Source organism: Peromyscus eremicus, chromosome 1 (genome assembly GCF_949786415.1).
Source record: "Peromyscus eremicus chromosome 1, PerEre_H2_v1, whole genome shotgun sequence".
Lineage (NCBI taxonomy): Eukaryota > Metazoa > Chordata > Mammalia > Rodentia > Cricetidae > Peromyscus > Peromyscus eremicus.
Window position 1 is genome coordinate 51188898 of NC_081416.1, and position 27731 is coordinate 51216628.

Below are 27731 nucleotides of genomic sequence, written 5' to 3' on the forward strand. Positions count from 1 at the left end.
TCCTTGGAGCTGTCATTAGGGAGAGGGAGACTTGCTGCCCACCACTGGATCAGGTGCCTTGTAAGCCTCTGCTGGCCTTGGGGGGAAGCTGCCCGCTAGCAGTGTGCCTAGACCTCTATGGTAGGAGTTCCTCTCTGCACAGTCTTGGGTCCCTGCTCACACCAGCATTCCATTTATGCCACCATTTTTTTCTCCCAGCTCCAAAGGAGGCCCCCAGCTCCTGACCAGCACTCCTGGGCTTGTGGGTGACTGGTTTGTATCCAGCTACTTCAGAGACATAGGCACCAAGCAGTGAAAGCTATCAGGCTAGGCGTGAGTGTGTTAGAGCGGCTGCTATTCTCACAGTGAGGGGCAGATGGCCCTAGCCACACTCCGGACTCATGCTTCCACCATAGCCTTCCTTGCCTAGAACCATGACAGTGGCTCAGAGTTTTGTCAGATGGGTGTAAAACCAAGTCAAACCACACTCCCAGCTCAATGGACTCCAGTGAACAAGAAACCAAAGGCCTCGCAGTGCAAAGACTTCCAAGAACGACTATATGCTGGGCATCACCACCCTTGGTGTTCCTTAGTCCCAGCCACCGCCATTCACATGCTCCTCTCAACCCTCCCCAAGCCCTCAGCCTTCCTCCTGCTCGCCAGGGCTCTGGGCTAAGGGACACTTGTTCTTGGTTTTGGAAGCCTTGGCCCGGAACTGTGAGTACTGGTCAGATTTCCTTGTGGAAAGACAGTGAGGGCCCTGGGGACTGAGCATCCCGTTGATGGTGGAAAGAGAATAAATTCAGGGTCTTTTTGTCTCTTTTTTTGAGACGGAGGCTAGCCTCAAAATCATGCTCCTCTTGCCTTAGTTTCCCAAGTGCTGGGATTTCAAGCAGGCCAACCAGAACCTAGGTCTTCAGTGGAGCTGAGCAGTTACTATGGGAATGACCTTAGGCAGTGGCAGTCTGGTGATGGGCAGGAGTGACCTCAGGGGTCCCTGCTGAGACTGGTATCCTATTGCTGAGGCCTTTGTTGTTGTGGGACTTGAGAGGGCAGATGGGCCAGCATCTCTGGTGCCTGGAGGCCCATCAGCCATGGGTGGGGATTGGTGCCAACACCCAAGATGCCTGTGCTGCTGACATCACCTGGTAGTAGCCCAGACAGCTCCAGGGTTCTCTTCTTGCTTTCAGGAGGTGAGCGCCAGGCCCGCTGAACCTCCAAGAGCCGCCAGCCATGCCCGGGATCGTGGTGTTCCGGCGGCGCTGGTCTGTGGGCAGCGATGACCTCGTCCTGCCAGCCATCTTCCTCTTCCTCCTGCACACCACCTGGTAAGTCTTTTTTTTTTTTTTTTTTTTTTGGTTTTTCGAGACAGGGTTTCTCTGTGTAGCTTTGCGCCTTTCCTGGAACTCGCTTGGTAGCCCAGGCTGGCCTCGAACTCACAGAGATCCGCCTGGCTCTGCCTCCCGAGTGCTGGGATTAAAGGCGTGTGCCACCACCGCCCGGCCAACCTGGTAAGTCTTAGAGCTGAGGACAGTCCTGGGTTTGAGGAGGTCTGGAAGGAAGCTTTCCAACTACCTGCTCCTCCATGCCAGGCCCAAATCCGACTCTCCTGCTCCCAGGCGCTCCTCTCGGTATTCCACAGGAGTCAGGACCCCTCCTGACCTTGGCAGTGGGCATAGTAGCTGCCGCTGCCTCCCCATACTGACCGCAGGGCACCTCAGGGGCACGCAAAGCTAGGTGGGCAATGTTACTGTTGGGGAGATACCTGCCTCCCTTTCCTGCTGCTGAGCTGCACCGGTTCTGCCGGCCATGGGCAGCACCCAGCACAGAGGCAGCCCACCCCTGCTCACCTGTACCCTTCCGCAGGTTTGTGATCCTGTCCGTGGTGCTCTTCGGCCTGGTCTATAACCCGCACGAGGCCTGCTCCCTAAACCTAGTGGACCACGGCCGCGGCTACCTGGGCATCCTTCTGAGCTGCATGATTGCTGAGATGGCCATCATTTGGCTGAGCATGCGTGGGGGCATCCTCTACACAGAACCCCGGGACTCCATGCAGTACGTGCTCTACGTGCGCCTGGGTAAGGGACCCCTTGCTGGGGGCTGGGGATGTTCTAGAGTGCCACACCCTTCTCCTGCACTCTTTCCCTACCTCAGGTTCTGATTGTTAACACAAACTAAGACTCAAACCTTGGGGAGCATGGGGTGCCTTACTGGACTGACATTCTAGACCCAAGGGCCCAGTCCAGCCCAGCAGCTGTTTTGTGAACCTTTTCACTGGGGAACACACCCACTTATTTATGCGTTGTTTCTTGTGCTTTGGTACCATAATGGCAGAGCTGAGAAACTGCTTTTGTGACTAATGGCCATAGCATAGAGTCTAAAATGCTTACCCTCTTGGCCCTTCATAGACAAACTTAGTTGACCCCCTATTCGAAACTGTGAGCTTGTCTGCAAAGTGCTTTGGTGATCCTTCTAAAACAGACCAGGAAAACCCTGAGGCCAGGCTGAGCCAGCTCCCCTGAGGACCAGCCTATATCTCTTTTGGACCCTGTGCCAGCGGCCTCTGGGGTATTCCTAGGGAACACTTCTCTCAAACTTCTCCATGGCTCATGGGGAAGAAAATGTTAGTTTTATTTTGTAGATGAGGACACTGGAGCCCAAGAAGACTAATTAGCTCTTTCAGGGTCACTCAGCTAAACCAGGATGGAAGAGTCAGAGCTGGGATTTGAACCCATGCATCTGTCTGGCTCTGTAGTCTAGGCTCTTAGCTGGCCTAGACGTTGCTGGCCTGCCAGTGTGTTGTATTTTCTTCCCACTCCCACTGGGGCTCTGGACTTAGACCACTGACTGGCCACCATGGATTGGCTTCTGGGACTCCTCTCTCATCCCCCTGTCCCACCAAACCAAGTTCCTGAGTCTGCTGAGAAAGAAACAACCGTTTTCGTGAGTTCTAGTCTTCAGGGTCCTGTGATGAAGTCATTGGCACTCTCAAATATGGATGAGGAAATGGAGGCTCAGAGAGATTAAGTCACTTGCCTGAAATGAGTCTGATTCCAGAGCTCATGCATAAAATTCTGGAATCCCAAAGAAGCTGGGGAGTACTTCTTCCTTGTTCACCTATCCAGTCATAGTCTCGGGGAGGCACTGGGGACTGGAGAGCACAGTGCAAGCGACCAGGCAAGGGCTCTGCATTCCTGCTGTAAGGTGGCTAGAGGCCTAGCAGCAGGAGCCAGGCGTAGGCTCTTGGGTCCTTCCCTGGTGCAGGACAGTAGCCTTTAGTCAGAACCTACCTCTTTTTGCAGCCATTTTGGTGATCGAGTTCATCTACGCTATCGTGGGCATCATCTGGCTCACGCAGTACTACACCTCCTGCAATGACCTCACTGCTAAGAATGTCACCCTCGGTATGCACCCCACCTGCCCCGTCAGCTGAAGCCAGCCAGCCCGCGGGGTGGTAACAGGACCCAGCTTGCAGAGGAGGGGGCCCAGGCACCACTCCAGGGAGACACTCAAGCATGGCTACGTCCTTCACGCTGTGTTCTGCCATTTCACTTGAGGCCCGACAGGGGGAGCAGCAGCAGACACAGAACTGTCCAGGCAACATTAGGGCTTCTCAACACCTTCTCAAAAGCCCACAGAGCTGCCTGCTCTATGCCATGAGTGGGCCTTGGAGACAAAAGACTTCTGAGTCTTCTCTTAGGTCTTAGAAGCAGCCGGGGACAGCAAGGCTACAGTGTCTCTCTGTTCAGAGCTCATGTCCCAGGAAGGTGAACCCAATTCCAATTCTTCATTCTCATTTCTGTCAACAGGGATGGTTGTCTGCAACTGGGTGGTGATCCTCAGCGTCTGCATCACTGTCCTCTGTGTCTTTGACCCCACGGGCCGCACCTTCGTCAAGCTGAGAGCCACCAAGAGGAGGCAGCGAAATCTGCGGACTTACAACCTGCGGTCAGTTGTCTGGGTAGGCGGGTGGTGCCCTGGTGAACTTTGCAGACTGATGGGCAGAGAGGGGTCCTATTCCCTCCCAAATCACACGTCAGCATCATGTGAGCCGCAGCTCTTGTGAAAGCCTCGCTCTCTCACTTCCTCAATTCCTTTGTTGAAAAAATAAGACTAGGATGAGCGTGGTGGTACGTGCCTTTAATCCTAGCACTCAGTACTAGTGAGGCAGGGGCATTCGGATTAGTTCAGGGCCATCCTAGTCTACATAGTGAACTCGAGGCCAGCCAGAGCTACATAGTGAAATCCTGTCCTGAGGGGGGCGGGGGGAGTGAGAATAACTGTTCCTGGCTCAGGACTGACTCGGGATGTCCGTGTGCGATTTAAGTGAGATAATATGTGCCAAGTGGTTAACACTATGGGCTGAGTTAATGGGAAGTTGCTGTCAAAAGCAGTAGCAGGACTCATAGTCTCAATTATGAGTAATAACAGCAGACACAAGCATTGTTCAAAGTGAGTTCCATCCCATGTCCTCCCTATAACGGGAGTAGAGAAACTAAGGTACAAAGGTTATATGATTGCCTGGTTATGTGGTGAGGCTGAGAACTAGCTCTCAGCCTAACTTTGGAGCCCTTACTTAACGATTAGGTGATGCTCCCTCTAGGTCTCAGAGGTTGTAAGAAGTTAATCATAGAAGGCTTCCTGGAGGAGATTTCACCTGGTATTTAAAAGAAGTGGACTGGCAGAGAAAATGAGAGAGGGTGTCCAGCATGGCCGTAGTGACTTCTTTATTGAAAGCAAGGGATGCTCCCAGGATGAGTCACAGTACAGTAGCCCCCATAATCAGGCTTCTCCTGTAAGGCAGGCCCCATGCTTAGCCCTTTGTGACTAATCCAGTTAGTTCTTTTGCTGTCCCAGAGCAGCTGTGAGACCCCTTGGACAGATGAGGAATCTGAATCACTATCCCAAGCCACAGGAGAGCAGGCTGCCAAGACCCCTGCCCAGAAGGCCTGTCCCCCACCCCCACTCCTGCCTCAGACCTTCCACGTCAGCCCATCAGCTTGTCACTGCCTCCAGCACCACACCCATGCCTGGTCTGGCCACCTCCCAGCCTGAAATGTCAGGCTTTGGGGCCAGGGCTCAGGAGCCCATTTCTCCGTCCCCAGTGCAGCTGGCCACCACCCCCTGTCCCACTTTGCCTGCTCTGAGCACATGCCGCACCCGACCTGTTTCTGGGCTCCTGGGCCCTGGAGAAAACTTCCTTCCCTTCCTGACTCTGGGTGATTGGGGCTCCAGGCAGTAGGAGCCTGTACAGCAGGGCCTGGTGCTTGCTGTCATTTTAATTAGGAAGCTCCCTGTGGTTTCCAGGCCCTGTCAGAGGCCGTAGCTCGCAGGCCTGTGACCTGCTGTGGTTTCTCCAGGTCTCCTGCAAGGCTGGAGAGCACAGTCTGGCTGCGGGGCTTTGTCAAGCTTACCACCTGCCTGAGTGTCCTCCACTGGCTCTAAAACCAAGTTTTTCTAACAGGGACATTTTTCAAGCTATCAACTCCCAAGGGCAGGGGACATGTGCATTCCATCTTCCACATGGTTAAGTTATTTTGGTTTCTGAAAGCCGGGAGTGTGTCTAAGTTTTTGGTCCTTTGTCTTTCTAGTGAAATCTAGTGAGGACCGGGGGAGGGTGTTATTCCCGGCTGTTTCCCAGGAGGCTTGACCTTGGGTTTTTGTAGAAGGAGTGTCTGCCCCCTTTCACACAGTGAGTCTCCCAACAGAGGGCTGTTGGGGTCCGTGAACTTTCTGTTCAGACTTGGTATGTGGTCTCCCTGGCGTGGTCGGTAGACTGCACTTGACCAAACCTGTCAGCTTCTCATACATTCCTACGATCATCTGCCCCCTGGTGTTCATGAGAGGTACTTCAGTGGAGTGAGCTCTTCTATCTGGCCAGAGGCTGCGGAGGAAATTTCACATCCTGTATTTGAAAGCCCGGTTGGCTTAGAAAGCAAAAAGTATATGATGCCCTAAGAACCCAGCTGGGCCATGTTCACTCTCTCTTTGTCAAGGGTGGTGGGGTATTGATTTGGGATGCAAGGCTGCTTCATTTTCTAGGGACTGCAGTGTAGTGGGTAGCCATTAATTTCACCAATACTGCAGGTCTCCCAGACAGCTGGTCTCTTACATCATCCCTAGCCCCTCCTGCTCCCTTCTTTTTGGTCAGCTGCCTATGTAGCCAGGGTTAAAGGAATGGGGAGCAGTTCTTGACTGCAGAGAGGAGCCAAGAAGCTCATGGAGAGCCAGTCTATCGTTTCTGGTGACTGTAAAGTGCCTTGAATGCATTTGAGAACCACCTTGCCTCCCCCTCCCCCCACCACCCTGTAATGGGCGTTTAAGGGGGCAGCACATTGCTCAAAACCCAGCTAGCCTTTGCTGACTTAGTTTGGAAAGTTTGGAGATCTACATGGTTGGTGCCAGGACTATTATGTTTGTGCTTAAAACGCACCAAGTTCCTGTGTGCCCAGCATGATGGTGTCTTTGTGGGAAAGTAGCCTGTTGTTCTGCCTCTGCTCACTGACTCCTGAGCCTCCTGACTCCCCACCTGAACTGTAGAGGGAGAAGAGAATGGACAGGGGGCAGCTGTGCAGGCAGTGGACCTGCTCTACCCAGACAGCAGCTGTGAGGAACTGGGAAATACCAGGGCATTGCCCAACCCCCCAGATTTCCTCTAAGTACTCAGTGCATGAGTTTCTGAAGTCCTTCGCTAGGAAAGACATAGGACAGCAAGGCCACACTGGCTGACATTTCTCCTGCTCTCCATGTAAGCCTTAGATACCTGGCTGCAGAGTAGCCCCTACTTTGGATTCCCAGCTCTGAAGTCCCCAGGTCATGCCCATGGGTCAGTCTACCAAAAGTCAGGGACTGCCCCACCCCACAACAACTCACCAGGTTGGCCGGCAAGAGTCTCCAGGGAATACCGTGGCTGGCTGATATCTAGGTCACTGGCCACCCAGCTGTAGCTAGCCTGCTGCCTACCCTCCCCCCAGCCCCGCTGGGGAGCTCTTTGGTGTGTCCTGGGAACAGACCGTCCTATTTCCATAACATCTGGCCCAGCTCCTCTTGTCCAGCCCGTTGACTTCACACTTGTCAACGGTCTACCTTCACAGGCACCGGCTAGAGGAGGGTCAGGCCACCAGCTGGTCCCGACGTCTTAAAGTGTTCCTCTGTTGCACCCGGACAAAGGATTCGCAGTCAGTAAGTACCCGGGGTTGCTTGCCTCACTCGGGTCCTCCCCCTGCTGTGCAGGTGCCTTTCACTGGGGCCGGTAGGAGGCAGGGCTTTGATTGAGAGCAGAGTGACAGCTTGCTCATGGGACAGCCTGCCCTTCCACTGATGGACTGCTCCACTGTGTAAAGCAACCATTTACCTGCTTTATTGAGAAAATAGAAAGGTGTGAAGACTGACTTGATACCCTTGGAACACAGTTTAGTTTAAGAGAAGAAAAGTCACACGTGGCCAGAAGTGGGTGGATCTGGAAGGTCTGGGGTGCTGTTGAGTGCTTAGCCTGGGTCTGGGTGGTACAGTCAGCCTTCATCTCTGAAGCTCTGAGAAGCAAGCTCAGCAGAAGGAAGGCAGTATCAGCTAAGGGTGGCTCTGAGCAGGGAGATAGCCCCCTTAGTGTAGGGTAGGGAGGTTAGAGGTCATCCAGCCCCACCCCTAATTGTGTAGATCAGGCAGCTAAGACCCAGAGAGATGGAATGATTTGTTCAATATCCCACAGCTAGTTAGTAGAAGGGCTAGAGAAGTCAGTAGACCACTGCTCCCTGGGGCAGACAGCGAAGTGCTCACCTCAGATGTCCCCGGGAAGCCTGGAGTACCCCCTCCCTAACAGCACCCCTCAAGTGGAAGAAAGCCCCAGTATTCCCTGGCAGGTGGTAAGTACCTTGTGGGGTGTCTAGGGAGGCCTGTAAGATCTCTAGATCCTGGATGCAGATGTGCTGTGCAGAGGGCAGAGAGTGGAGCCCTGGCAGGTGGAAAAGAGGCTTGCCTGGGCCTGTGAAGGGTATGGTCTTCTCCTGCACACAACGTAGAGTCAGGGCTGTTGTGAGAAGCTGGTGTAAAGGTCGCAGGTGCCCAGAGCATGGTCCTGTTAGGCACAGACAGCCCAGGGGCAGATCCCATCAGAGTGGTTTTCGTCAGCTTGTATGTTGTTGCTGAAGAACTACATTTAAATGTCAGTCTTTGAAAACACCAGTAGCATTTACATAAATGTCTGTATGTCTGAACCGGGCACCTTGGGCTGGGCAGCTGGGGCTGAACAGTATCAGGCTGTGTGGCCCTTTGGAGGTTTGTGCTTGCAGCCCTGGGCTTGCCAGGCACTCAAGGGTGAGACCCAGTGAGACAGACTCACTTGCTGTGACTCTGCTTCCACTCCACCCTCTCCTGACAGGTTCGAGGCAGCAGAAGGCAGTGGAGACCCAGGACCCACACCCGGCAGGGCTTGTCTCTGTCCTTTGCCTCCTACCCAAGGCCCAGGGCCAGTTTGAAGCCAGAGAGGCCACCGACTATGAGATGTACTTCTCTCAAGCGCATTACAGGGCCCACTGAGCTGAGGCTCCTGAGGAGCAGGGGGCGCATGAGACCTGGGAGCCTTACAGAGCTCTTAGTGGTTCTTCCAGGGTCACAGCTGGTGGGGCAGGGGCAGCCAGAAACTTTGGGTGACTTCTCTGCTGGAGAAGGGTTGCCTGGGCCTTGATTCTGGGTATCTAGAGAAAGAGAAGAGGGAGGGCCTCAGGTTGGCATTTGAGAGCAAAGGGTAGCATGAGCTGTAAGGACCTCAGTGGAGAGAAGAGGTCTGGGAGGAAGAGGAAGGACCAACAGATGGTAAAGGCTCCGAACCCAGAACAGGGTCCCCAGGTTCCTGCTGCACAGAGCCACTGCCTGAGGCCCGCGCTGGCCAGGATTGTGGAGGTTCCTAGTTAACCTGCCCCGGGGATTCACTCCTGCTCTCTCCTCTCTCCTGCTGCCTTGCCACCGCCTCCTGCCTTCCTGGGCCTTGCTTGACAGGATGCCTACTCAGAAATTGCCTACCTCTTCGCTGAATTTTTCCGTGACCTCGACATCGTACCCTCCGACATCATTGCCGGCCTGGTGCTGCTTAGACAGCGACAGCGAGCCAAGCGCAATGCGGTGCTGGATGAGGTGAGCACCCCAGCTCTCCCGTGAGCCCCTGCTCCTGGTCCTGTGGCGTCCTCTCCCCCAGGAGCCCCCAGGCCACTGTTGACTGTTCATTGCCCTCCGGTGTCCTAGCTGAAACCTTCAGCCAGCCATTCCACTGACTCCTGATAGGGTGACCTGTTCTCTGGGCCACCTGTGGCTGCTTCTGAGGCCAGCCTCCGAGGACATCCTAATCCCTGGGGTTAGATGGCCGGTGCCCGCTCACATGCTTCAGCCTTCTGTCTGAAGTTTACCCTGCCTTCCTGTGCTCACTAGCACACCAGTTCCAGTCTCTGCACATCTCACACAAAATTCCTTTCCCTCTGAGGTGGCTCAAGACCATCCCCTGGGGGCTGAAGCTCTGTGTAGAATGGGAGAAACTAGAAATACAGGGAAGTATGACTTTGGAAAATTTCTGGATACTGGAAGAGCTGCGAGCCTCATGCTCCTTCAGACCTCTGAAGCGGGCTGAAACTGAACTCCCTTCTCGTCTTCGCCTCTGGACCACTGTCCATCTTACCACTCCTGTTTTCCAGGCAAACAATGACATCTTGGCCTTCCTGTCTGGGATGCCAGTGACCAGAAACACCAAGTACCTCGACCTCAAGAACTCAGTGAGTTGGAAATCCCTTCCTCTCCCCAGTTCTCTCTACCACCTCCCCACAACTACATGGTGTGAGCTGACCCCACCACTCTTGCTCAGCCGTGCAGGGAGTCTCCTCTCAGATCAGCTCCTCAAGAGCCCTCACATCATGCTGTTTCTATAAGTAGGACCCTGAGTCTCTTAGCCAAGCTCCAAAACGTTTGAGCCTGGCTTCTAGAGATTGCATAGTGCTTCACAAGGATGAGCTGTGACATTATTGCTGCTGCTGCCCTCATGATAGGCAGTGAGGGGTGGCATTGCCATTTTAAAGCCTCTTTAGCAGTAGAGACTTTCCTCAAGCACCTGTAGTAGAAAGCTCATGTGTTACAGGGAAAGCGGGTTCTGTGGTATGAGGTCCAGCCCAGGCCAGCATGGCCAAGGGCGGAACCACAGTCAGCCTGGCCCAGAGAAGGCAAACCCATGTTCATCCCTGCTCCATGGCTTCTGTCTGCGATCTGGAGCAAGTCTGTCATCCTCAAAGCCTGAGGAGAGGTGTAAAATGCCCTAGGCACCCGGGGCTGGAGTAGGAGGAAGTGACCCATCCTAAATCCAGTCCAGCAAGGTGCTAGAAACTTGGTGCCAATTAAGACAGGTCTGGAGAAGTTTTAGCCCTTGGGGATCTGTCTCTAGAAAAGCCCCAGGCCTCTTGTCTCCCCAATCAGACATCATTTCATTTCACCAGCCACATACATATACAGCCGGTGCCCCTAGCCAGATGCCAGTCACTCACTAGGCCCTGCCTGGCTGGCCCTTCCCACCCCCCTGGGGGGAGGTGCAGAGTCTGCACCTTTCACCTGGCAGAGGCTGCCAGTGCCTCGCCCTCCCTGTCCTGTCACCCAGGGTAATTGCCTCTGCAGCTACTGGCTCCTTCCTGAGTTCCTGAAGAGCAGGCAGAGGGTGCTGATTGAGGCCTACCTGTTTCACGTCACAAGATGACTAATCACCCTCCTTAACTTTTACAAGGTGACTAATTCCCTCTAAGTGCCACAGTCCTGGTGCCCAGGGGCTGGGGACTGACTGACAGGCTTTCCTGGGACAGTGCCATCCTGCCTCTGGACAGCTTGTAGCACTGATACCAACCACAGCATCAAGAACAGTTGTCGGGCAGCAGACTCCTGGGTTTCAAAGTGGCACCTTTCTCTAGCGTGATCCCAATCTCAGGGAGACAGCTTCCCCGAGCCTCGGGAACCTGGGACTCCATGAGTCAAACTGGAGAGCCAGAGACATTTGGTGACATGTTTCTATGCCCAGCATGGCTTGTCTTGTTGCCCATAGCAAGACACCCCCAGCTGTGGGCCCCAGGGCTTTGCAGGGTTAAGTTTCCCAGGGCCTGATTGCTGAGGAGGAGCAACTGCCACTCACAGCCCACACTCCCTTCCTTCTTGGGTAAACAAGCCAGTGCTCCCAGTGATTTTCTGTCCCCAAATCATGAATTCTAAGAGTGTTGTGGTAGGATAGGTCTCGTGAGTGTTCTGGCCTGGGTACAGGGAGATAATTGGGCAAATGTAATCAGTGTCTGAAGGGGCTGCCCCTCCACCCTGGGGCCCAAGAAGCTACCCCGCACTGGAGCAGGTAGGCAGGCTCCCACTTCAGGGGCTGGTGGTGGCTGAGGTAGCAGGCAGGAGGGGCCGAGGTTACCACCCTCTCTATCCTGTCTTCCAGCATGAGATGCTACGCTACAAAGAAGTCTGCTACTACATGCTCTTCGCCCTGGCCGCCTACGGCTGGCCCATGTACCTGATGCGGAAGCCCACCTGTGGCCTCTGCCAACTGGCTCGGTCCTGCTCGTGAGTACTCTGTCAGTCCCCAGCCACACCAGCATGGGGTGGAGGGAAGGGATACAGTGATGTGCTGGTACCTCCTTCCCCTAGGGCTTTGAAACTGCTATCCTGCCCCCACCTCCTCTGGCCCCCACCAAAGCAGCTTCTCTCCCATATGGTCACTGGGCCACTGCCTTCCTCCTGCTTCCTTCCCGGACTCGAAGTAGACACTTCTGGGTTTGAATGCAGACTTTCGTTTGCAGCCTTGGGCAAGTCAGTGCACTTCTGTGAGCCTGGCTTTCTGCATCTGTGAGGTGGGATGTTAATGCATCCATTTTTGAGATGCGATACTGCAGTGTCTACACTGCTGATTCTCCTCTTTGGGCCTTCCTGTGCCCCCTACAGACATTCCTGTCTGACCACATCTCCCTTCTCTTGGCTCTCCTCCTGTGCTCTGCCTTTCTAGAAGAATTTTCTGGAGACCTAGGCCCACTCCATGGAGGTCTCTTGAAATGCACCAAGAAGGCACTTTGAAAGGCTTTACCAGGCTCTGAGCAGAGAAAGACCTGGACCCAAATCTGGCCTGTAACTGGCTCCACCCTCAGCCCCACCCAGGGGCGGGGCTCTGTGCTTCTAAGTGGGCCAGAGAAGGGCTTTGGAAGGACCCTGTCCTTCTGTGGTGTCTCCACCCTCAGTCCATGACAGACAGAAGCAGGACAGTTCCCTGGGCTCCTGTTCCAGAAAAGCTGACTTGATAGGCCAGTACCTCTGTCCTCCACGCCCTGTCCTGGGGGATGACAGCATCTACACCTGCTCTGCAGTGCCCCTCTCTTGAGAAAGCTGGTGGCTCTTGAGACCTTGTCCTCACCACCCCCCAGCGGCTGATCAGAGAAGACCAGGTCACTACATGCTTCTCCCATCTCTGCCAAATGTACATTCCTGTTATTTTCCTCTGCATTCCTGGGGCACAGGGTGGATGGGGAGATTCTCAAGATGATCAGTGGGCCAGGAGCCCCAAGGCCACCCACCAAGCAGGTGGACCTACTCCACTTCTCAGGGGCCTGTTTCCCTGGCTCTAGCAGATGCTATCAGCCCATAGGACAGTTCAGAATCACGGAGCCACTGGCAGTGGGCTCTGAGTGCTCTGGGAACAGTGGGAATATAAGCACCTGTATGAGCCAGTGCTGAAATGGCAGAGGACAGAGTCCGCAGCCTCGGTGGGGCGCAATCAGGCCCCCTCTTGGACGAGTGAGCTTAGGGTAAGGTGGAGAGGAAGGCCCAAAGCACAGGGATAACTGGAGAGAGAGATGGCTGGGCACCGTCTACCCTCCGCCATCCGCCGCCGCTGTCGTTTCCACAGCTCTCTGATGCTACACTGAGGTTGTCTGCCCCAGCAGGTGCGACATCACCACTTTGTCAGGGCCTGCTGTGTGTGGAGGGTGAGTGGGACAAGGGCCGTGACACAAGGGACAGGCAGGGGTCCAGTAGCTTGGGGAAGTAGCAGTCAGCGTTGGCTCTGACCACAAGGAAGCTGAGGCTGAGCCGGACTGTGGCTACAGAATCAGGAAGTGACATGCCAGGAAGGATTTGAACCCAAGTTCTGACTTTCCTCTACCTCATTAGAGCCTCCTGCTCAGCTGAGGAAAGAGGGGAGCTTCCTGAAGGCTTGAAGGTAGGAGCTCAGACCTTGGGCCAAGCCTGCCACCACTTGGCCTGATTGGTATGGTGGCTTCTCCAGGCTCAGCTCTGGGATGTGTATCCTGTGTATTGTATCCTGTGTATGGGGTAGTCCCACTCGCAAGCTCAGGCATTTCCGGGTCTCGGCTTGACGCTGGGGTTTCTCAGTGAGGCCTCTCCCTGTTGGGAAGTCACAGTCCCGCAGTCACTGCTCTGGGAGGACAAACGCCACGCTGAATGCTGAATGTCAATTCAAGACAGCTGGCAGCCTTGTCACACTTCTCCCAGCTCCTGGCACCCAGTCTGTTGGGTGCTGGCTCCCTCTGGTGGCCCGAGAAGCAGATGCATTTCTCCCCAACCCATCCCCCACCCCCGCCCCTAGCTGAGTGACCATTTCAGCCCTGGCTCATCTACCTGTGGAGCCTCCTGTACGCTTGTCTAGGCTTGGTGATAGGGGAAACATTTGTGACTAGCACAGAGCAGACCTTGCCCTGTGTAGCTCCTGCCAAGACAGTAGGCAGATGAGGGACTCCAGGGCAGATCGGAACACATGGAGGCTTTGGAAGGACTGAGTGCTGGACCAGGGGTCATGTCAGGACGGCCCCCATTAGAGAGGTAGCTGGGGCCGACCTCACTGTAGGGTCCCATGGGGTGGAAACTAAAGGGTATAGGGGATAAGGTGCATAGAATCTGGTGAGGAAGCGGAGGCAGAGATAGGAAAGGCGAGAGTGATTTGGATGGGAGGGGAGTCGGGCAGCCCGTCAGACCAGGCCAGACAGGGCAGAGCCTGGAAAAGACCGAGACCTGTCTGCTGAAAAGGAGGGCATTCCTATGGGACCCTACGAGGAAGTGTCACAGTGGCTTAATGTCTCTCCAAAGGGTTCTTGTGCTGCTGAGTTGGTAGTGCAGGGGCAAGGGTGGACAAGGGAGAGGAAGTTAAGTTAGTCTCATGGAGAAGGACAGTGAGTGGGTTTGGTTTTAAATACAAAGACAGAGTGGACTGGTGTGGAGTGATTGAGAGAAGCTGGTATGATAGCCAGGGAGCAGGCTGAGGACCCGGAGGGCCGACAGTCCTGCTGAGGGGAGGTGCCATGTAGGAGTCCGGTAAGGTGCCTTTGGAGGTCTGCAGTGGGTCTACTGGGGTCCAGAGGGAACTGATGGCAAGCACATGAAGTAGGCTGCTAGAGGGGAGGGAGGTCCAGGCTGGAGCCAGGACCTTGGAAAACTGGAGAGGAAGCTCCGTCTTGGAAGAAAGAAGAGCGATGGGATCTCCAGCCAAATGGGGAGGGATTCATGAGTCAGGTCCTGCCTGGAGACAGTGTGATGAGCTGGTCCAGGGTTTGACCACGAAGAGGTCACCAGGGCTTAGCAAGGATGAGTCGGGAGACAGAGACAGGGTGAGGCTGAAGCGCCCCCCGACCCCGAGCCACTTACAGAGAGGATGGAAGGAGAAAACCACCCCGTTGGTGCTGACCAGCCCTGAGCTTGCTGCCACCCACTCCAGGTGCTGTCTTTGCCCTGCACGACCCCGATTCGCTCCTGGTGTCACCATTGAGGAAGACAACTGCTGTGGTTGCAACGCGATTGCCATCCGCCGTCACTTCCTGGATGAGAACATGACTGCAGTCGACATCGTCTACACCTCCTGTCATGATGCGGTGAGCGGCCAGGCTGGGGACAGGAAGAGCTGGGGCCCCAGCTCCTCTGGAAGCCACTGGGGACCCAGGCCACCAAAGCAATCCCTAGGCCAGTGGAGCCAGCTGTAAGTCTCCAAATCATCTCAGTATGTAGTCCAGAGATGGCCTCCTCCATTTTGGTGACCCAGGCCCACACTGCCTCAAGCTTAGTGGAGAAATGGATACCAGTCCCATTCAGAATTAGGACCTCCAGGCTCAGCCTTAAGGAAATGGAAGAAACCAGAGATACTGGGGAGAGGCAGTAAGCCATTTGGACTGAGCACAGGGCTGCCTGAGGCAGAGTGCAGTGGGAGGGTCAGGGACCAAAGACTCCTCGGTGAGCTCCAGGAACCCTGAATGTGGCAGGTGTTAGGGACCTGTGGCCAGTGGGGAGTTTCATTGATATTCCCTAAGTCTGGCCTCATTCTGGGGTCACTTTGGCTCATGAGCTGGTACTCCTAGGTGTATGAAACTCCCTTCTACGTAGCTGTAGACCATGACAAGAAGAAAGTGGTGATCAGTATCCGGGGAACCCTGTCCCCCAAGGTAAGCTGCCCATGGCTCCCCCACAGGCACAAGTAATTGTGGCCCTTGCCTAACCTCCTCAGCCACCCTTATGTGGCCTTTCTCTTTCCTCAAGGATGCCCTGACTGACCTGACTGGAGATGCTGAACGCCTCCCTGTGGAGGGACACCGAGGCACCTGGTTAGGCCACAAGGTATCAGCTTCAACATCCTGAGGTCCCCTGACCTTTGCCCCCAAACCCTGACAGCACTCAGGTGCCTGCAGTTGAGGGATCGTCCCTCCCAGAGATCGGTCAGAAGGCTGTGGTTTCGTCTGCCGGCCCAGTCTAAGGCTTGGGGGATCAGGGGCTGTCCCTACAAACTCCAGGGAAGGCAGTGGGGAGATGTCATACCTGTTTCTGTCAGGAAGAATTCCCTCTGAACCTCTGTTTTCTCACTTGCAAAATGCAATTCAAAATGGAACCAGAGAAGTACCCACCAGCCCCCACAGCCTGTTTTTTGAGGGCTGGAAGCGGGCACTGGCTGAGATCACTGCCTGTGCCGGTCCCTGAGTTCTCTCACCAGCCCTGCTCTGTTCCTCCCACCCAGGGCATGGTGCTCTCGGCTGAGTACATCAAGAAGAAGCTGGAGCAGGAGATGGTCCTGTCCCAGGCCTTTGGGCGAGACCTGGTGAGTTCTCCATGCCGTCCCATCCTGGAGAGGAGGGGTGAATGATGGGACCCCTCCCCAAACACTAGCTCCTGTCCGTCCCTCCCTCATTCCCAACTCCTTATAGCTGGCTCCACTCTGCCCACCCCACTTCCCAGGGCCCCCTTCTCAAAGAGTCCTTACTTGGTACCCTGTACCCAGTTAGCAGATGTGTGCTCTGCCAGCCTCATAGTTGGGACTACTTGTTGCTGGACATTTTACAGACCCCAGGGACAAAATCAGCTGTCAAGTAGGGAGAAGGCTGCACCTCAGCTAAGTGGCAGCCTGAGTCAGCCCAGCCACTGCTCCCTGTGTGGTAGCTCCCGATGATGCTGTGAGCACCCATTCCCCGGTCTCCCAGACTCTAGGCTAGTGGTCAGGTGGAGGAATGGGGTCATCAAAAGATTATAACTAATCACCAGAGTGGTCACAGGGCAAGTGCAATGCCTAGGAGGGAGGGAGCTGTTCCTGGGAAATCAGGGAGGGCTTCCTCAAGGAGGGAATTTCTGAGAAAGGCTTCAGAGGATGCATAGGAGTGTGTGAAAAGGGTCTCACTGAGCCTTTGCCTTGTGAGGACCTAGCTTGACTCTCCCTTAGCCTGGACAGCCTGATCCCAGGACTCTGAGAAGAGCCCTCATCCTCCCAGTGCTAGCTGGGAAACTGAGGCAGGGCTCTCAGGCATCTCTTGGTCCCCAGGGCCGTGGAACCAAACACTATGGCCTGATTGTGGTAGGCCACTCCTTGGGCGCTGGCACAGCTGCCATCCTCTCCTTCCTCCTGCGCCCTCAGTACCCGACCCTCAAGTGCTTCGCCTATTCCCCGCCAGGAGGCCTGCTGAGGTAAGAATCTTGAGGCCTTTGAGCTACCTGGAGCAACTAGGACCCTTGAAAGCCAAGGGCTGACTTGGGCTGGCCAGGCCTGGAAGCTGGTGGCTGGATGGGCAGCCCACCTCCTGACCACTGGAGACTTGGGAAGGGCACAGGACAGGATTTGGGTGGTAGATCGAGGGCTTTATTATGTGCCAAGTGGACCCTCCTCCAAAGACCTCTGGTAAAACACAGGCGGAAAGGGCAGAAATCGAAGGCCAGCCTGGCACTCTAAGCTCCCTGGGAAGCCTCGAACCCAGGTGCAGAGTGGGGCCACTCCCGCCAGGGCCCTGCTCTGGGTCTAAGTCCTCTCCTTAACTTCTCGTGCAGCGAGGATGCCATGGAGTACTCCAAAGAGTTTGTCACTGCTGTGGTTCTGGGCAAAGACCTTGTTCCCAGGTAAGTCCCTCTCTGTTGCTGTGGTCCCCTAGCAAGCCTCACCCCACTCCACAGCGCTCACATCTCATTCGGCCCCCTCACCCTCCTCCTAAGGACTCTAGTAACCCTTCCCATTCTTAGTGGCCCTGTGGTGAGGATAGTGTGGGTTCCACACCTTCCTCAGTGCTCTCTGACCTGACTTGCCTCCACATCACGCCCCAGCTGGACTTACCTTCTAGTTCCTGGAGGCCAGGTCCCCCCACTGCCTCCTCTACTGCCCCTTTCCAGCCCCTGATTGGGCCAGGCTAATGCTCGTCCCCTTCCACAGGATTGGCCTTTCCCAGCTGGAAGGTTTCCGCCGACAGCTTCTGGATGTCCTGCAGCGAAGCACCAAGCCCAAAGTGAGTCCCCACCAGCTCACTGACCACTGGGAAGTCCTGGCTGTCCCTCTTGTTCTCCCACTGACCCAGGGGCAGAGCGCAAGAGGCCACAGCTGTGTGATGGACACTTCAGGCTATCAGACCCTCAGTGTCCAAGCTCAGCCCATCCAGTCCTTGCCGTTGTGAGGAGACTGAGGTCCAGTGTGGAAGGAACTTTGCTCACATAGTAAGCTGTCGTGGTGTCAGAGCTGGAACTAAGGTGCTTCTGCACAGAGCTGCCTGCCATGAGAAAGGCAATCCCTGAAGGGTGCTTTGAGCAGGCAGAGAAGGCCTGTCGAGGTTGCCCAGGCTCTATGCAGAGGGTTGTGGCCAGCGTCTTCCACGATTCTGCTGGGGCTAGGAGAGAGCCAGCTTATTCTATTACATACCAGGCCGAGGAAGATCCTGGAGGCCCTTTCTATGCAGAGACCTTCCCTGCCAGGCAGGTGGGGTGGGGCAAGGTGTTGTGGCCAGACATCCTGGGGTAAGCCAAAAATAGGAAGCCCTCTTTGACCAGAGGGCGCTCTGAGAGACAGCTGCTCACCCGCAGCTGCTCACCCTCTTTCCGCTGCCTGTCTGCAGTCTTCCCGGCCTTGCTGCCCAGGCCTCTCTGGCAGTCAGGACCCTGGGTCGGGTGTCAGGCAGTGGGGTCAGCATAGCTTTAGGAGACTGTCTCCCTGAAGACGCCTAGTCCTTGGAAGCAGTATCTGCTCCTCCCAGAGCCAGGCCCAGGCATTCATCAGATCTGGGACCTGACCCGGCAGGTCCCGCTGGGTCAAACTGGGCCTGTCCCACCTCTGCCTTGCACAGTGACCCACAACAGATCCCTCCTCTTACCAGGTGTGTCTCTTACCCACTAGAGAAGGGCTTGGCTAGTCTTCCAAGCCCTTGCCCGTCCTGAAATGCAACAATTCTGTGTCATCTGTCCTTGGCATCTTATTGGCCACTTGGCCACCATACACCTCAGCCACTGCCTCTTCAGGTGGGCACAGACCTTTAATGCTCTAGCCACTGCCCCCATCACCAGCCCTCTCCTCTCATCTGTTGAGCCCCTCCTTGCAAGCACCCCTGATCCTACCCACCTAGCCAGACCTACTCAGCTCTATCCCCCTCTTTCTGGCCCTATGCAGTGGCGGATCATTGTGGGGGCCACGAAGTGTATCCCCAAGTCAGAGCTGCCTGAGGATCAGGTGGAGGTGACCACCTTGGCCAGCACACGGCTCTGGACCCACCCCAGTGACTTGACCATCGCCCTTTCCGCTAGCACCCCACTCTACCCACCGGGTCGCATCATCCACGTGGTCCATAACCATCCTGCAGAACAATGCTGGTAGGTGCAGCTGGGGATCTGGGCCACTCCTGCAGGTGTGAGTCCAGGGCAGGGGCTGCTGAGGGCTGGACTAGCCTCTGGTCAGTTAGCCACTCACAACCGGGGCAGAGATAGAGGTGACAGTCCAGCCATCTCCAACAGGACTTTCTTTATGATTCTGTGTTTCTCTGAAGGAGCCTAGTCCTTGGAAGCAGTGTCTACACCTCACAGGGCCACGCCCAGGCCCAGGCATTCATCAGATCCAGAAGCAGGTGTCAGGGACCTGACCCAAAGGTGGCTGTCCAGCTGGGATAAACTGAGGCCTGTCCTGCCTCTGACTTGCACCCACAACCCACTATCAGCCCTTCACTGGTGTCTCCCAAGGCAGCTCTTCCTATTCTTGGTGCATTTAGGAATAGATGACCTGTAGCAGCTACCAGGCTCTGGCCAGCTCATACCTCAGTGTCCCTGCATTAACTGACAGACACATGTGGGCAAGAATGTGGCCAAGGCAAACGCAAGAACAGTGTGCTAGTAGGTAGACTCTCTTTCTCCATACTCTCAGAGCCTTGGGTCCTGGGCTCTCTTTCTTAACACAGGCTGCCCCTGCCTTAAACAAAAAGCTGGGGAGCTGAGCCCTGCCCAGGGGTAGCAGATATAGCCTAGACCAAAAGCAGACGAGAGGCCTTGTAGGGACTGAAACTGAGGCTCCATATCAGCCTTTCATAGACTACAGGCAAAGTAGCCAGGCCTGGGAACACTGACCTGCTGCCTGGGGTAGACAGGAGCATCCAAATTCAGTCTAGATTCCTCAGCAAGTGCACAGAACAGAGCCCCAGACCCCTTTCTTCCCTACCTATGTTCCTCTCAGCTGCTGTGAGCAGGAGGAGCCCACATACTTCGCCATCTGGGGTGACAACAAAGCCTTTAACGAGGTGATCATCTCACCAGCCATGCTCCATGAGCACCTGCCCTACGTGGTCATGGAGGGGCTCAACAAGGTGAGTGCAGGCAGAGCCCATGGGTGCCCTAGAGATTGAGTCCCTGTATCCCTTCTGAAAGACAAGATCCTGAGACTCAGATGCTCCACAGCCCAGGCACAGTCCCCAGCTGGGCCCTGGTAGTCAGAAAGACCTCCAGTCTTTCCACTCCACACTCCTGGCTCTTTCCACACACCAAGTTGCCCCATGGTAGGGAAGAGGGAATTTAGAAGATTCCTAGGGGCTTATCCCTGAGACAGACTGCACTGAGAGGCCCTGAAGGCCAGTTGGCCGTTACCAGATATGTAGCGGAGTGGGGACAGCGTCTGCCTTCATGGACCACTGAAGGACTAGAAAGAGAAGAGTACTCCACCTTGGCTGTTCTAGAGACAAGCATCCCATGGCAAAGCCCAGGCCTTCCACAAAGAGAAGGGACCCACTGAGCCATCAGGCTGTTTGCTCTGGGAAGGCACAAGGCTGGGCTGGCCACCCGGCTGCCACCAGCCCACCCCCTCCTGTCCTCAGGTGCTGGAGAATTACAACAAGGGAAAGACAGCACTGCTTTCTGCTGCAAAGGTCATGGTGAGCCCCACTGAGGTAGACCTCACTCCGGAGCTCATCTTCCAGCAGCAGCCACTGCCCACGGGGCCCCCTCTGCCCACCGGCCTGGCCCTGGAGCTGCCTGCCCCAGACCATCGCAACAGCAGCGTCAGGTGAGTCCCTCATCCCCACTCCACCCCAGGGAGTCGGGGTTCAGAGTCTGCCTAATTGTGCATGTGTACATCCATGCATTCTGTGCGTCTTTGGGGCCCATGCATGTCCCCAAAGCTGTGTCCATATGCTCGATGTGGGAGGTAAATTCTGCCCAGGATCCTGGTCACGCTGCTGTGGCTGTCTCTAACTTTGCCATCAGTGTCTCGGGTAGGGGACAGGGTGGTGGTCTCCAGGGAGCATGGGAGATTTCAAGGCATACACAGACCTACATACACTAGACCTAAACACGAATTTGCCCATTCCCACTTAGAGCTAAACAGATATACACCCATGCACTTACACAGCTGTTCATATATATTGGGGCTTATGACAAGCTTTCCTCATAAGTACACAGAATGCTCTACACAGGATACACACCAAGGCAGGCAGAACACACATGGCTGTGGGCACACTTGGAGAGGTAGACATGCAAATGCATGGCTGTATTGTGCCATACCCACGGCACACAGGTACATGTGGTCCAGCTGCACACAGGTACCAAGGCATGCACATGCATTCACAGATGTGCACACACATCATGGGAGATTCTAGAGCAGGGCCTCTTCCAGGGGAAGGTTGTCCTGACTCTCAGGCTCTGCATCTGGCTGCTGAGAAGTGGGATGTCACTGCTTCCTGGTCTTTGGTAGGGACCCCTCAAGACACCCTTCCTTGTGTGTTTCCTGTGGTGGCTGCGTGTCTCCCTGAAGACCCTGTCCTTGGCCACCACCCGTTTCCCAGCTCCTTCTTCCTTCCCAACAACAAGGTGGCTGCAGAGTTTGCTGCCCCTTCCAGCACAGGGCAGGATCATGGGGGACGTGGGGGAACCCCAGGATGAGGAAGGGATAGAAGAGACACTGGAAAGTGCTGATCTGAGAGTTGGGGGGCAGAATCCCTCTTCCCTTCCTCCCTGCTCTCTTTCCTTCCCTGTCTCTCTGTCCTTCCCTCTGTGTCTCCCATTCACTGTGGCCTCAGGAGTGAGCCAGAGCAGCCAAGCCCCTGATGCCATGATGGGTTAGTACCATAATGGGTATGGATGCATAGGACCCAGACTCCTCCGGGAATCGTAATGCTCTCGGTGGGATCTTAGGCCTTTTGGGGACCCCATTCCTGTCCACCTAGCGTCAGCCTTTTGTTTTCTGTCTTAACTTCTTATGAGTTGGGTTTATTTCATTTTAGATTTATTTATTTTTTATTTTTTTGTTTTTTCAAGACAGGGTTTCTCTGTGTAGTTTTGGTGCCTGTCCTGGATCTCACTCTGTAGACCAGGCTGGCCTCGAACTCACAGAGATCTGCCTGCCTCTGCCTCCCAAGTGCTGGGATTAAAGGTGTGCGCCACCGCCGCCTCGCTAGATTGATTTTTATTGTTTATCTTGGTGTATATGTCTATGTGAGCATCTGTACACATATGTGTAGGTGCACATGGAGGCCAGAAGAGGGCATTGAATCCCCTGGAGCTAGAGTTACTAGGGGCTATGAGCCACCTGATATGGGTGGTAGGATCTGAACCCATGTCCCCATGACTGGGCAGGAAGTACTCGTAACCTCTGGGCCATATCTCAAGCCCTATGAGTTGGCTTTTATTTTACTTCATTTTTTTTATGGGTATGGATGTTTTGCCTGCAGGTATGCCTGTGTACCATACCATGTGCATGCCTGGTGCCCTTGGAGGTGAGAAGAGGGTGTTGGATCTCCTGGAACTGGAGTTACAGATGGTTGTGAGCCACCATGTGGGTGCTGGGAATTGAACTCAGGACCTCTGGAAGAACAGCCAGTGCTCTTAACCTCTGAGCCATCTCTCCAGCCCCAGCCAGTGCTTTTTACAGCACTGAGCTATCTCTCCAGACACTATCAGTTGATTTTCAAAAGTCAGGCTTCTCTGCCCCGAACCATTCGACAAGAACTGGATAAATTCTGTCCTTGTCCCCCCACTTCTTTCCAGCCTGGGAAGTAGGGGTCTGTCTCCTCTGTCCTTCTGAGTCTCATCCTTATGCTCTTCCTCTGCAGGAGCAAGTCTCAGTCTGAGATGAGCCTGGAGGGCTTCTCTGAGGGGCGGCTGCTGTCCCCAGTGGCTGCTGCATCAGCAGCCCGCCAAGACCCTGTAGAGCTGTTACTGCTGTCCACCCAGGAGCGGCTGGCGGCCGAGCTGCAGTCCCGGCGGGCGCCACTGGCCACCATGGAGAGCCTCTCAGACACTGAATCACTGTACAGCTTCGACTCACGCCGCTCCTCGGGCTTCCGCAGCATCCGAGGCTCGCCCAGCCTCCACGCGGTGCTGGAGCGTGATGAGGGCCATCTCTTTTACATCGACCCCGCCATTCCAGAGGAGAACCCGTCCCTCAGCTCACGCACAGAGCTTCTGGCAGCCGACAGCCTGTCCAAGCACTCGCAGGATACCCAACCCCTGGAGGCAGCTCTGGGCAGCGGGGGTGTCACTCCTGAGCGACCACCAAGTGCAACCCATGAGGAAGAGGAGGCAGCAGGTGGCGAGGGTGGCGGAGCGGCCCCCCGGGGAGAGCTGGCTCTGCACAATGGGCGCCTGGGGGACTCACCCAGCCCTCAGGTGCTGGAATTTGCAGAGTTCATTGACAGCCTCTTTAACCTGGACAGCAAGAGCAGCTCCTTCCAGGACCTCTACTGCATGGTGGTGCCCGAGAGTCCCACTAGTGACTATGCTGAAGGCCCCAAGTCCCCCAGCCAACAGGAAATCTTGCTTCGGGCCCAATTTGAGCCCAATCTGGTACCCAAGCCCCCAAGGCTCTTTGCAGGATCTGCTGACCCCTCGTCTGGCATCTCACTCTCTCCCTCCTTCCCACTCAGCTCCTCAGGGGAGCTCATGGACCTGACACCCACGGGCCTCAGCAGCCAGGAGTGTCTGGCCACAGACAAGATCCGGACTTCCACCCCCACAGGCCACGGGGCCAGCCCTACCAAGCAAGATGACTTGGTCATCTCAGCACGCTAGCACCTGGCAGTGGCTGCCACCTCCTCCCCGACCAGAACTCAAGGCCCTGTGGGTACCTAATGGCCACTTGGGGCCCAATAGCTTTGAGGAGAGGCTCCCAGAGGCCAAGTGGCCTCAGGCCCTGGAACACTGCTGCTGAGCAGAGGGTCTGCATCCCTACCTCAGCCTAGGACCCTCAGAACCAAGATGTCTGGGAAAACAGGGGTGGGTTTGGTACAGGGAGGAGACCTCAGGTTGGATGGTCAATCCTCAGCCCTCAGCCCGACTCCTTTGTGTGGGCAGGCCTGGTATCTCTGTTCTGGGAATGGCACTAGGCACGCTAGCTTCCTGTCACTGCCCTTCAGCTGCTCTCCCAGAGCCGAGGCAGAAAGCAGCCCCCTTTCCACATACTCTCATAGGTCGTTCAAGTTGGCACCTGCCCTGGCCACTATCCCCCAGATCTGGTGCCTGCTGGCCAGCCCCCTGGGGTGATCCCCACCAAGGTGGCCCGCAGTGATGTATATGTTTACAGAATCTGCTGGGCTTGGCTCAGGTTGTATCCTGGGCTTGTAAGCCCCCATCCCCAATCATGTGTTCAGTTGTCCCCTGTGAGTGGGACCTGAGGACCAGAGGGGTCTGGAGGAGAGTGGGGTCAGGGCTATCCCTTCTCTGCCTGGTGCCCCTTATCTTCATGGGCCCTGGCCACTGGGCCTGCCTGCCTACCTGCCACTCCCTGGCTTCCTGGATCACCTTCTACCCCCAGGACTCTGGCCATTCAAAGGGTGGTGGACACTCCTGTGACATCACCCCTGGCTGCAGAGTCAGGGCCCTGGGAAGAAAGAAGGCATCCAAAGCCCCATCTCCTGGGTAACCTGCCTGACCCCTTTGTGTTACCCTACCATGCCTAGGCAGTTCTGGGCCCTGGGGTCTGAAACCAAACATGCCTCTGCCCACTTGCTCTCCTGGCTACTTAGCTCCTTTCCGGGTCTGGGCTTCACCTCCTACTGTGTCCTGCCCATAAGAAGAGGGGCCAAGAGTAGGGTATTGTGAGTCCTGGCTGGAAACCCCTGCCCACTGCCGAGGGGAGGGGCCAGGGACTCGGGCTGTCCCAAGTTAGCCTGAGGCCTTCATAGGTTTTGCTATGTATGGTCTGGAGAAGCAGCCCGGGAGGTAGGAACCTAGCCTTTCCCCCGAGCTGGGGTGGGGCGGTTGTGCATGCTGGTGTCAGGTGTGTGTGTGCATGCGCATGAATGTGCGCCACTCCTGAGGAAGGGGCTGCAGAGGGCCACTCGCCTTCCCCACTCTGCCTGCCTCCTGATGCCCCTAACCTGCCTAGAACACAGCCTGTGAAGTGAAGCCTTGGGACAAGCCAGTTATTGGCGTGTGCAGGCAAGCAACTGCCCACTTGTGCCCTTGTCTCCTTGGAAGCATGGTCCCTACCACTCAAGACCCACTCACAGCCTCTGGGGGATACCCAGACTCCCCTGACCACCTCATGATCACTGGTATCTGGGCCTGAACCCCAACTCTAACCCCCAGAGCTTGGGTGGCTCAGATAGCTATCCACCCTAACAGATGAGGACAGAGACCCAGGAGCTGGGCCTCCCCTTACTCTGTGACTCCCCACCTCACCAGACTCTTGGCCTCCCTGCCCCCTGCCAAGGCAGTGCCTCAGCCTAGCACAGAAGTGAGATAAAAATCAGTGGTTCTTAGAATTCAACTGTTAGACAGAAATCTTAAATCAGAGAAACAATACAACAAGCACCCCAGCCAGCAGCCAGGAGGGTTATGGATCTGGCCTTCTAACTCTTCCTCTGCCAGGGTAGGTATGAGGGGCTCCTCTAGGGTGTGCCCCTATGCCCAGGACTGAGCCATCAGGGACATACCCCCCACCCCCAAGGCTGCAGCCATACTGTGTTACAGGCTTGGGGCTGGGGCAGACTTGGACTCAGCCCTAGACACCCAGGGCCAGCCCACCCCTTCCCTGTCCTCTCCCTGCCTGACCCCCAGAAGGGTGGGCCTGCTGCACGTTCCTGTCACTCCATGCCACATCTGGGGGGGTCTGAGCCACCCCCTTCATCCCAGCTCAGATTGACCCCCACATTGTCCCCCAGACCCACAGCACAAGCTCTCCCAGCCATGAGCTGGCCTGTCCTCCCAGGGAGTGGGGGACTTCCATATGCAAACAGTAGCGAGCAGCCAGGCCCTGGTAAACCCTCTGCGCTCCATGTGCCATTCTCCCGTGACTTTTTGTACCTAATGTATGAAAGATCCACACTAATATTGCTGTAAAAAGGAGAGACAAATTAATATAGCTTATTCTATAAATATATCTGTATATAAAGTTTTCTGTATATTGTATAGAGCTGTGTATAAACTGGATGTAGAAGCACACCTCTGCCTCATGTGGTTTTTTTCATCAGGTGGGAATGGAGGCAGTGTGGGGACATGCTGCCAAGATCACAGCAGGGTAAGGGAATGAGGACCTCTGAGCCCATTCCCTAGACGAGCCAGAAAGCATAAGGGGAAAACTTGAGGATACTTGGGATCAAGGCTTTTGTGCCACTAAAGACAGAAGGCATGTAGGGCTGTCTAAGAACAGCCCAGTGGGTTAGAACTGTGTGACTCAGAGTTGATACAGTTCCCATGGTTTTGTTAAAATGTAAGTGCTAAGCCAGCAAGATGGCTTAGTAGGTAGGTTAAGGCATTTGTCACTGAGCTGGACCGCCTGAGTTTGATTCCCAGGAATCCTATGGTAGGTGAGAAGTGACTCCCACAAAACTATCCTTTGATCTCCACATGCATGCACTGGGATACACGGACACCTCCCCACAAATAAATACATAAACGTAATACAAATTCGAAAATAAAACACAGATATGGTTTGCTGGGTTAAGGAAGGGCCTGAATTTTTCACTGGCTTCCTGCATGTCAGTGCCCAGGCCAAGGACATCACTGAGTTACATCAAGCAGGCGGAAGTCTCCTGGAGTCCCAAGTGCCTAAGAACAACCACTTGTTGAGTCCTGCCTATGTAAGATATACTGGGGGAAGGGTTGTGTCTCTCACATAGTACCCTTGAAGCATGGTGCCCCCTTTCCCTTCCAGAGAGCACTGAGGCTGAAGAGTAGGTAAACGGCCCCAGATGTAAACCAGCCATTGGAATACCAGGCTGGTTCCATCACACCCACCCATCCCTCTGCCTCGCACCCCATACTGTGAGCAGGAATGGGAATACCAGAGCAGTAGCACTGAAGTGTTAAAGCCACTAGAAGCTTTGTTGAGGCCTTCTCTGTGGGAGTGTAAAACACCTGGGCAGCCACAGGGACCCAGCCTAGCTTGGATCCAGAGTACTGAGGCTGGGGAATGGCAGGAGAGCCCAGGGTAAACAGGCAGTGCTAAGCATCCTGCCAGCCTCGGGCCCAGAAACTTCTGCACAGCAGGGGGCGCTGTTTCTCCAACTGGTCTCACTGTGGTCTGCAGAGGCTGGTATAGACATCCCGGCCCAGCCAAAGCCTTGACTCCACCTCCTGCCCACTCAGACTGCCCCCCAAGTCCAGTATGACCCCACTTGATGAGGAGCTAGAGCTCTTGGCCTTGGAAGCCGTCTGCCCCTGACAACCTCTGAACAGCAGAGGAAACAGCCTGCTCTGGGTCATACATGAGGTACAGACAGACGTAGGACCAAATCCAGAGGTTTGTCCTAGCCTAGGACCCTTACTTCATAGTGGTTTCCCCTTTCACTAGTCTGCAAACAATCCTGCCTCTCTAATGGAGCAGAAGCAGAGCAAATGTCCAGAGAGGTTCTGTAGCTTGCTCAGGGTTATACAGCAGATGGCAACCATCTCCAGGGATAACAAAGTCTGATACAAAAGTCCCCCTGAGCTCTTTTTACCAGCTCCAGCACCACCCTGCTGTGGGGTAGGCCCACCTGTGTCTGAACCCCAACTTCATCATGGTATCTAAGCCTCCTCCTTCACCCCAGCCCAGACACGAG

The 27731-nt window shown here is 55.3% G+C and overlaps 1 protein-coding gene across 1 annotated transcript; it reads left to right on the forward strand.

Annotated features, from left to right (window-relative positions):
• The first annotated feature begins 1177 nt into the window (after positions 1-1177).
• Dagla (diacylglycerol lipase alpha) lies at positions 1178-26130 on the forward strand. The gene is made up of 19 exons (XM_059260905.1): positions 1178-1307; positions 1846-2057; positions 3282-3383; positions 3789-3927; positions 7074-7161; positions 8974-9108; positions 9660-9737; positions 11429-11553; positions 14708-14861; positions 15342-15425; positions 15520-15597; positions 15992-16072; positions 16787-16929; positions 17287-17355; positions 17663-17735; positions 18884-19083; positions 19934-20063; positions 20568-20755; positions 22800-26130. Exons 1-19 carry the CDS (start codon positions 1213-1215, stop codon positions 23755-23757), a joined length of 3132 nt encoding a protein of 1043 aa, XP_059116888.1. The 5' UTR covers positions 1178-1212; the 3' UTR covers positions 23758-26130.
• Positions 26131-27731: the final 1601 nt, after the last annotated feature.